Consider the following 11,150-nt stretch of genomic DNA (forward strand, 5'->3'; position numbering starts at 1 on the left):
TTTTAAAATGCATGTCAAATTTTTAAGGTTGCTTGTGAAATAAAAAAATTTACATTGCCAATGTACCAAATACTCACCCTAAAATTTAACATATTTGACTTATTTGATAAAAATATATTTATCGTCAATTAAAATAAATTCTTTTAAATTTATTTCAATTCAGTTATATATTAATATTAAGACTAACTCATTAAAGAATTTATATAAAGTTAATTAGTTACCATTATTTAAAAGATTCTAACAAAAATTGGTTAAAATTTAAAATTAAAAAATCATTATAAAGTTAATATTTTAATTAAATATTTAAATTTTAACATGTATTTACATTAAAAAAACTATTAAACATAAAATAAAAAAAGTAAATGAGAAGACAAAACAAAATATAATTGTCACTAATAACCGTTTTTAAAATAAATTTATAGCAAATGAACTTTAAGATCTAAGTTGGATTCTCACTCTATATAAATTATGTGTGGGTTCTTAATATATATTTGTTCTAATTTATGCCTCATTATATGTTGACCCTATATATTTATTTAGGTATATGTTTTGGTATATTCCAATTATTACTATGATCATGCTCTATAATGATTAATTCTAGTCATAGTTATTCAATGCATTTTTATAATTGTATGTGTAATTTATAAAAAGAAGAAGCATACATATATTAATTAAAAATACATTATATTTAATGTAGAAGTATGTATTAGTATATAATGTGATTTATAATTTAGTTGAATAATAACTAAAGTATTCTTCTAATTAATTTTTATTATTTTAATTAAAATTATTGAATATATAAATTAAAGATAAAAATAAAATAATAATTAATTAATAAAGTGAAAATTGGACATTTCATTTAAAATTAATTTAATAAATAAATTACTGAAATTTTCATCAAACTTTATGAGGGTAAGATATTATTTGATAAACTGAAAAATTAAGTATTGAATTTAATTATAAATTTTTTTGTTATATTAGTTAAAATTAACTAGCGAATATAATTAGACGGTTTGATAAATGTAAATTTTAAAGGCAAATCTTTAAAATAATATTAAAAGAAATAAAATAATTAAAAATTATAATAAACAGCACTTATTTACTTGACATTTTCCATACTTTTTATAGAAAAACTCCATCGTTTTTTTCTTATTATGGATTATTAAATGTGCTTAAAAAATTAAATTTTTGAAAAGAGAAGGATCCAATTACACTTTTTGTATTGTTTTGTATAATTAACATTTTAATGATTCAATTGTCATATTTTATTTTCGGTTTATATAAATTATGAATGTCAAGTTTTAATGTATATTAAAATTTTTAACTATTTATTTTATGTAAAACTTTCAATCATTCAATAAATATTAAATATATTGTTTTAGATTGATATGATAGTACTATTGGATCTATTTGACAATAAAAAAAATTAAATCACAAAAATAAGTTTTCTTTTTTTAAGCTAAAGGTTGCGAATACTTGTCCCAAAAGCAAAACTGAGGCGCAAAATGTTTTCGCTTTCGATGCCATCATGCCTCTCTACCTCCATTTTCATGCAGTCTGAATTTATTTTAAAAATAAGGTAGAATGAGTTTTAATTCGATTAGTATGAGTATTATTATTAGTACAGAAGGATGTAAGTTTGAGAGTGCTGAAACATATTATCTTTCTATTTAAGGATTAGGGAGGAGTTGTGAGTAATTCTAATCATTATATTAAAAGAGAAGATATGATCAAAATCTATAATAAAATTATTAAAAAATTAGATCGGATATTTACTTTTCTTTAAAATTCCTTCCTATTTAATCTCTCGTTTAATTAGGAAAGTGACTTATTGCTTGAGATAATTAAAAACGGGATAATTAATTTAATTGATTTCATTAATCTGCAAAATTTTTCAAAGTTCTATTTTTAGTTTTAGTTTTGAAAAAATATTATTTAAAGACAAATTTATGAATTTTATATTAAAAATTAAAATTGAATTATAAAATTATGAAAAAAACCAAAAAAAACAGAACAGCCTGCACCGCTGGTGCCGTCCCTGACTATTATTCTTTTGTTCTTTTGTTGTTGAACAAGCTAATCCTTTCTATTAGTAACTATAAGATAATACACATATAGATATGGGGCTTTGAAATGGCAGTATAGTAGTAGAACCTTATAATCATTAATGCAAAATTATATAATCGAAAAGAAATACGTGGAAAATAACAGGTTAAAGTTTACTATATTTTATATCATAAAGTCCATTTTAATCTCTCTATTATTAAAAGAAACATATTAGTCTTTGTATGTTTGAAAAGCTGACATTTTAATCATTGAACATTAACTTTGTTGTTATTGGAATGACATGGTTGAACAGTGATTAACGTGCCATTAAATCAAATATTAAATTAAATTAAAAGTTAAACAATAATTTTGAAGAATGAGTAGAGGTAAAAAAAACTAATTTTACTTTTGCCATTGAATTATTTTAAGTTCTATTTGTTTTTTTACATAATTATTGTGTTTAGATTATTTGTAGTTTAGTCTACATCAACCACCATTAGACCACGTGATTCCATTTGTTTTCAAGATTAATAATCTTTTTAATTTGATTTAATGCTACATCAACTATAGTTAAGCCACACCATTCCATTAACGGCAAAGCTAATGTGCAAGGACTAAAACGCCAACTTTTTAAATATACAAGGAGTAAATTGTTCCTTCTGATAGTAAGAGGACTAAAATGAACTTTTTGATATGGTATAGGGACCCGTAGTGAACTTTAACCTAAATAATCAAAGTAAAAAAAAAGTTTATCTACATAGTTTTTTTAGCTTAGCGTTTGATGGCTAATTTATATGTATATGCCGTTTTTATTTTTAAATTAGGGTTTTAGGCTTTTTTTTTCCAAAACTAGGGAAATAAGCAATTTTTAGAGAGAAACAGAAAACGTGCCCAACTAGACGCACTTTTCGTTTCTCTCTCCTAAGGTTAAGGTTTTTAATAATTTTAGGTTTAAAGTTTTTGAGCTTTAGGGTTTTTTAAGAGAGCTTAGGGTTTTCGATTGGAATTGTAAAATTTCATAAGTAATTTTGAAGAGTCGGGGATGTGATAACGCACCTTATAGCACATACATTTCAGATGTCATGGCGGGATAAGACCATCACCTCATAAAGCCATCTTGGGAAAATCAGGATTTTGGGGTGACAAAGGTTGATACGTTCAGGGGTCGAAGTCTAGGTGGAGGCCTCAGTTGGCGACCATGATGCGGTCATAGGTTTGAGTATAATCAGGGGCCAATTGACAGTCATAACGCGGACACAAGTTCAAGCTTTTTGGATACCCATAAATGATACTTTATATATACCATACATAATATTGATGCTATAATCATAGGGAAAAACGAAGGGCTTTCTAGTGTAATCAACATAAATTTTTTCTCTATTTCTAGGTAGCCGGTATCTTTAACATTTTATTCTTATCCGAAAGCTAACACCAAGGTGGACACAAGAGGACCCTTAAGAGGAGAGGGAATGTGTTGATGGAAGTAGAGGTCAAACTCAGTTTGGTGCGACAGCGGTTGTAGTTATTAATGAGTTGTTTAATAAATGAAACTGTCATTAGCCTGAAAGGAGTATCACCTTTATTCCATCGAAACAATCATTCCCTGCCTGAGAGTCTTTCTGCGTCCACGACGATGCCGGCCTTTGGATAAGAAGGTTAAAGGTACTGGTTGCTTGGAAATGGAGAAAAAAATTACGCCGATTATAACGGGAAGTCCTACAGTTTTTTCCTATGATTATGCCCTTAAACTTCTTTATGGTATTTAGAAAGCAACATTTTCATGTATCCGAAAAGTTTACGCTCGTGGCCACGTAACGATCGTCAACTGGCTCCCCCGTTATACCTCGATCTATGACCGCATAATGACCGTCGATTAAGACTTCCATGTAGACTTCCACTCGTGACTGTACAAAGCAAAATCACCTTAGAACTCGATTTCCCCAAGATAGGCATCAGAGGTAATGGTCTCATCTCAGCATGATATATGACTTGTATACTGCTCGGAGTGATATCACATCACCGACGACCCAAGAAAACCTCAAACATGAACTGAATATTTTTAGCGACCCAAATTTTTAAGACTGGAAAATATTTTATAGTGGAGGAATAGAAAGGCTAATGGAGAAGTTGTTTGTTTAAGGGATGATGAAGCATCCAATGGGAGACCCCCTTTATAGGCATAGGAGAAAGGTTGGATTGCAAAGAAGAAATTTCTCATGGTAAAAAATGCACCACAGGACAAGCGTGTTCAATGAATATATTCAAAGTTGGGCTAGCTTTCTCTAACATTTTTCTTCTACTGCAGGTTAAAAGTTTGAGTCCTAGAAAATCTTTATGTATAATTGATACACGTTATGGTGAAATTATATGTCTTCAGGAACGCTTTTTCAAATAATACTTTGCATTCATCACCATTATTCAACGAATGTATGTATTCATAGACGTGTTTTGAATCATGTATTTTCTCTCTCGCTGTCTTTTTTCTATTAAAAGGATGTAATTTTCATAACTTTGACACGTGGCAAATTAATATCAAACATCGAATAGTTGAGTTGTAAGAGTCGTGTGTACTTCTTTCGACAACCCTGTACTTTTTTTTACTTTTGTTAATCCAATTCATTACCAATATTGAAATGAGTCGACGAGTTAGATCTATTATTTACTATGACGGTCAAATCTATAATACAAAGGTTGGGGTGTTATTTTTAAGAACCCAGTCCGTGGAATTGGTGTTCAATCCTACCATTCAATTGCGTGAGCTACGAACTATAATCAAAATAAAAGTTAGGGATCGACCTCGGGAAGAATTTCGAGGTTGCAATATAGATATCTTGCTTCCGTTGACCCCTATAGGTATGACCTATTTGATGTGAATGGTAAGCTCTAGCTCGAGGCGGTCATATCATCGCACGTCTCAAGTGGAAATTCTGTAATGGAGTTATACGTCGAGTTTGCCAAGGCTGATAGATCTGGCCTATCTTCGACCATTGCTGCAGCTAATGTTAGAACTAAAGCTAAAGTAGAAAGTCCTACTACACGATTGTGCAGTGGGTTCACTGGCTTGTTATAAAGCACCTACTACGATGTTTTCGAATCATCTATAGACACTCATCGATCTCCGGTATGGATCTAAACTTCGGTGTCCAATATCAATCAAGGTATGAGCATAACCTGAATCTCGACACTCTGGCTCAACATTCAATCAGTGTGATCGATTTCAACTTTGGTACAAACTCAATGACCTAGAGTGAAATCCTTCATACCGATGTAGATTTTGATAGACATATGAGTCACAGAAGAATCGATGACTTACTTCTTTTGATAGGGACTGGTGAGGGTACATCAAACCCTCTACTTAAAGGAGACAATGATGGCGCAGATGAGGAAGAAGATGCCTTCAAAGAAAAAGATTCAATTGAAGAAGAAGATGTCGGTGAGGAAGAAGATGTAAGTGAGGAAGAAGGGGCAGTGGTTGTAGTTGACGAGGTGGATTTAGACCCTGATCCAATCCGACAGTGCAATCAAGATGGTTAAGAAGTGGCACTATTATTCGAACCAGAGTCAATTCCAGCAAATCTAGAACCTTGCGGGTCTGGTGATGACGGCTGGGACAATGCTCTGGATCCAAATATGTGATTTAGGGCATATAAACCTTCGCCCCACATGAGCAACAACGACCTATCGGTCGAGGGCATTTTAGAGTTTTCGTAGCTACTGAACAAAACACTTGGCTATGCAAACATATCGCGTGGTGTACGTGTACTGGAAGTTAGAATGAAATACCCAAACATAGATGCTTCTCTCGTTGTACTGAAGCGATACAGCTTCAAGAACGGCGTGAACTACTACATCACAAAGTCTTGTTTTGAGAAATTCGAAGAAAAGTGTGCAATGTGTGATGAGAGATACAAGTGGAAACTAATGGCATGTTTACGAAAAAAAATCGGGATGTGGACAATAAATAAGTATTCTAGTCCACATACTTGTGTTACGGTAGGTGCAAGTCAGGATCATCCTAGACTAGACTTGGACATGATTTTTGACATTGTTTTACCAATGGTGAAGGTAAGTCCTATGATTCCCATCCCAATGTTAATTACGAACATCCGTAGCTAATACAGCTACACTTCATCATATTACAAAACATGGGTTACAAAAAAGAAAGCAATGGATAAATTGCATCACGGGTGGGACATTTCCTACAACTATCTATGGCAATGGTGTCAAGTGTTGGATCGGTACATTTATGGTTCCATAACCAATCTGAAGATGCACCCAGCATACTCTGACAATCAATTGGTCTCTGGGAAAAGAGTATTTCATCGATTATTCTAGACCTTTGAGCAATGCAAAGAAGTTTTCCAACACTGCAAGCCTTTGGTGCTAATTCATGACATTTAGCTGTACGAAAGGAATTAACACTGATTGTTGATTATCGTCACTCAGGACAGAAATCAGAAGATTCTTCCGATATCATTTGCAATAACTTCCGGAGAAACGATAGACGATTGGGATTTCTTTCTAAGTCGATTACGTCACTGCGTTTGCCTGTAGCTCGACATATGTGTCATATCCGACAGGGGAACCGAATACTATCCACTATTGAGCGACATGGTAGCCTTTGGGATCAAACCCATCATAGCTACTGCTTATGACATGTCGGATCCAACCACCGCGCAAAATGACCTTCAAAAAGTATGCGATATCAAGTCATTGACATGGGTTTGTAGTTTCTACAATTTGTATAGTGTTTTATACGTGTACTAGGTTGTTTTTTCATTCACGGGTATACTTTTCTCGATAGGTTATGAGCTCGTCCAACATCGTTTCCATGAAATATTGAACGACTTAGGCGCTATCAATAGCTTCGGTGCGACGTACCTAGCGAATATACTTTTTGAACAGTAGATGCAATCATATGACGGAGTCTACGGTATGGGCACATGATGTCAAACTTAGTTAAGTGCATCAATTTCGTACTGAAGGGGATACGTCATTTCCCGGTAACATCAGTTGTCAAAGAAACACACTTTCATCTGGCTGCCTTATTTCCAAAGCGGGTGATAGCGTATATTAGACAGATAGTGGGCAACCATACCTGGTACGAGGATACCAGGAAGGAGATTAGACGAAATACAATGAAAGCAAAAACTATGTATGTACTATGTTACTAACATCGTAACATGGACTTTTGAGTCATGGAGTATGCCAGGCCCAACCAAGATATGTCAAGGGCATCATATCGTGTCAACCTAATAGAACGAACTTTCGATTGTGGGAGATTCCAAGCACTTCGGTTCTCATGCGCACATGTAATTGTCATATGTGCAAACCTACAAATTGAGTACACATCTTTCATCAACAATGCCTACATACTAGAACGCATGCATAGTGTATGCAATCCTGAATTCCCACCCGTTTTAAATGAGAGTATGTGGTTGCAAGTCTCTAACATGCCATTCGAGTTGGCACCAAACAGGGACTTGCATTGTGCCCCGAAAAGTCGTTCAAATTCCACCTGGATAAGGAAAAATATGGATATTCGGGAGAATGACGATCAACAGAGATTACGCGGGTACTGTAGAAACCCAGGGCATACAAAAATGAAATGTTCTGTGTTGATTGGTACTTTAAAGCCTCAGCGTCACTAGCCTTATTTACTTTTAGAGGATATAAAATTTATTACAATGCCTCCATTATTCTGGGGTACAAAATGTGTAGTTTCTTATTAACCTATGTACAACTTACATTAGAATGTAACAAACAGAAAGATATGAGTTACAATGAAAATTTATGGTTTCTTTATTGGTGTTATCTATATTTATATTGTAATAAGTAAGGTAAAAAATACATCATCAGCGGCGTCAGGGAGAATGTGTGTCGCACGATGGTGGTTGACGGTTGCGAGGAGGATTTCTGTGTACAATTGTTCCCAAGGGCTCATAAACTAGTTCTCCCCATCGTTATGTTCGTCTTCACCCTCACCCTCACCCTCATCGTCATCGTCTCTATCTTCACCATCTTCACCATCATCTTCGTGTTCGTCTCCGTATTCGCCTTCGTCGTTGTGTTCGTCTTCCTCTTCCACTTGGTCTCCATTTAATTCTTCCGTGCTCGAGTACGGTGCCGTTCTAGCCTCCCATCATGTATCCTCCACTCCAGCAGAAGATGGTTGCGCTGATGATCCACCTTCATAGAACAATGATACGGTGTATGTTTGAGACACTATTGACATGTAAGTGTATGGTGTCCCAAAACCCGTATATGTCGACATTGACTCGGGCATCAAAACTGACATCAACTGCTGGATCGGTGTTGTTATCGTTTAATGGACATGCAGCGGCATCTAACTCGACATATGTGACATAATCGGAGTCGGCATGGGAACATAGAATATGGGGGATGTCGATGCCCCGAAATATGTACCTGCGGAAATAGAAGAACCAATGACGTGCGATACGTGTGAAAAACACGAGGTTAGTGAAATGACCAGGAATAAGTGGAGCTAATTGACTGGGATATTACATAGACATAGGCGGCGATTTTTCAGTTGAAGCTGATGACGAACCCATCGTGGGATCACGTCGGGCCCTACGCTGTTAGGGTAGTCGTCATTGCCTCTTCTGACAAAGTTACCTACTCCTCAACTCCACCAATAGTAGATACGGCTTGCCGACAACTCTGAACCACAGTGTGTAATCTAAACAAGTCACCGTGTCTATGAGAAAAATAGTTTGCAGATGGGTAAAAATTTCATCCTACGATCCCAAGCGTTGATTTTCACATTGTTCGTGTATTTTCACTTTCGTGTACACTATCAACGCCACCTTCGTGTCCTACATCCTTCGATTGACCAACAATTCTTGCGGGATGCAAGATATGATATCGGTGTTGGCATATAGCATCCATTCAAACTGAAGAGCACAATTGTAAATCATCTGCCTATTTATAATGACAAAAATTATTTTAAAATATTAAAAAAATAAATTTAACGTAATTGAAAATAACGAAATTTAAAAATTTAGACTTCCATTACTACTTGAGTGGCAATGTGCTTCTCATCAAAATGAATTAGAGAAGTTTCCATTTGTGAAAACTTAATGTGAACAAATAAAATACGGAATAATAATAAAAACTGATATTTTTAAACGAGAATATAAAAAAGTTTAGAACAAGAGCTTGAGAAACTTGAGAAAGTTGAGAGAATAGAAAGGTTTGAGAGAATAGGATGTGAATGAAGAAAAGTAAAACTGGGTTGTATTTATAGGGAAAAGTTTTGGGCCGTTGGCTATTTAAATTTTTTTACAGTTAGGAATTGACTGTTGAGAGAAAGCGCATCTAGCTGGTGCGCTTTCCTGTCAATTGTACAGAAAGTGAGCCCAGCTAGGTGCATTTTCTTTTTCTCTCTCTAAAAGCGACCTACTTCCTTAATTTTTGAAAAAAAATACCTAAAACCCTAATTTAAAAAAATGGCATATGCCGCTAAATTATTCGCGTTTGACATACAATTTCTCTTTTTTTTTGTTTGTTTGTTTTCTTATATTTGACTTAGTAGGTCGTTAATATTCAATCAGTCTATTTGATCTTTTATTTCATTTAATAGTTTTCTTAATGATAATTCAAAATAATAGAATAAAATTTAAAAGTAAAATGATTCATAGGATGTTAGTAATGTTAGTAATAGAATTTTAAAATAATACATAATAACTAAATATAGCTTTAATTGAAATAATTGATTAAAGTTATAATGTTTTGGATTCAAATATTATCTTGTGCAAGTAGTTTTCTAGATTTTTATATAAAATGATAAATTTGTATCAAAATAATATTTATTACTTTGTTAAAATAAAGTATTTTAGTAACTTTATGAGTAAGTAGAGATCACTGGGTGACACAAACTCAATAAAAATATTAAATATAGTACAATATAGATAAATAAATATTAGATTACGACATATCCACTATGTGAGTAAAAAATGTAAGAAATGTATTTATAAAAATAATACTTTAGTTGAAATGTTCAAGTTAAGATATTGAAAATTTATTATTTTAGGTTCGAATCCCATCAAGTGCATTTTTCTAAATTTTACATAATTTAAAATGACAAAAAAAAGATCCTCATAGCATTGTTTTTATTGACTTAAGGGTGTAAAAAGCCGTCAAACTTTTTTTAAAAAAATAATTAAGCCTGTGCTTCTTTTTTTTTTTTTGCACTCATTGGATACTTGAACTTTCAAAATACATCAAAAAAACCCTCCAACTTTTTCGAAAAAAGCAATTAAGCACCTGCTTTTTTTTTCCACTCAATTGGGTACTTGAACTGCCAAAATGGATAAAAAAGACCTTAAAAAAAACAATTAAGCCATTGCTTCTTCTTCTTCTTCTTTTTTTGCACTCAATTGTCAAATGTATCAAAAAGGGCTTTTGATCGTAAACTTTAACCGTTGACTATTAAATTTAACTATCCCTAATTTTTTTTTCAGTTAAAGCCATCTCGTGTCACAACCACTGCGTCAAATGTGACAACAAATTATAAAAAATAAAAATCAATTAAAGTTATAAAAATTATTAAACTTTAATAAAAATATAAAAAATATTTAAAATTTACTAAAAATTAGAAAAAAATTATAAAATGCATAAAAAGGTGATACGATCTCGCCTCGGTGATTATTCGAGTTGTTTGTTGCCCGATCGTTAAAATGGAGAAATATCGTTCAATTCGGAGTTTAATTGAATTTGGCTAAGTGCAGGCTTAAATGAAAGGTTTTCAAAGAGTTTTAGGATGGATTAAGGATAGGCTCGGCTAGATGTTGAAACAAATGGGAATAAAAAGAAGGGCTGAAATTGGCTAAGTGAAATGATGATGGAAATGGCTAGGTGAATGAGGATGGAGATTCGGCTAAGGCTTTGAGGCAAACAAATCAAAATGTTGGATAGAATGGAAAGTTGAGCTTAAGGACAAGAGTGAACCAATACTATGGAGAGTATTGACCCGAAACTTATAAGTCACTTAAGGTGTTGGAAAGGACCTTGACCCATTAACTATAAAGAGTTAGAAACCAAAGGTATCAAATGGTTGAACGGCACACTCGACATTGGAGTGA

The 11,150-nt window shown here is 33.2% G+C and overlaps 1 protein-coding gene across 1 annotated transcript; it reads right to left on the reverse strand.

Annotated features, from left to right (window-relative positions):
- Nucleotides 1–7,993: 7,993 nt before the first annotated feature.
- Nucleotides 7,994–8,618, reverse strand: LOC105763468 (uncharacterized). The gene is made up of 3 exons (XM_012581712.1): nucleotides 8,572–8,618; nucleotides 8,305–8,472; nucleotides 7,994–8,177 (listed from the first exon to the last, which is right to left on the reverse strand). The coding sequence occupies exons 1-3, from the start codon at nucleotides 8,616–8,618 to the stop codon at nucleotides 7,994–7,996; spliced, it is 399 nt and encodes a 132-aa protein (XP_012437166.1).
- Nucleotides 8,619–11,150: the final 2,532 nt, after the last annotated feature.

This window comes from Gossypium raimondii, chromosome 7, assembly GCF_025698545.1.
Source record: "Gossypium raimondii isolate GPD5lz chromosome 7, ASM2569854v1, whole genome shotgun sequence".
Classification (NCBI taxonomy): Eukaryota; Viridiplantae; Streptophyta; class Magnoliopsida; order Malvales; family Malvaceae; genus Gossypium; species Gossypium raimondii.

What these genes read in the sequence shown, in the direction of transcription:
- LOC105763468 (XM_012581712.1), bottom strand. Translation starts at nt 8,618, where the DNA reads ATGGGTTCGTCATCAGCTTCAACTGAAAAATCGCCGCCTATGTCTAT. An exon ending in AAATCGCCGCCTATGTCTAT is followed by an intron (nt 8,473 to 8,571) that starts GTAATATCCCAG and finishes CTATTTCCGCAG; the next exon opens with GTACATATTTCGGGGCATCG. An exon ending in GTCAATGTCGACATATACGG is followed by an intron (nt 8,178 to 8,304) that starts GTTTTGGGACAC and finishes ATGGGAGGCTAG; the next exon opens with AACGGCACCGTACTCGAGCA.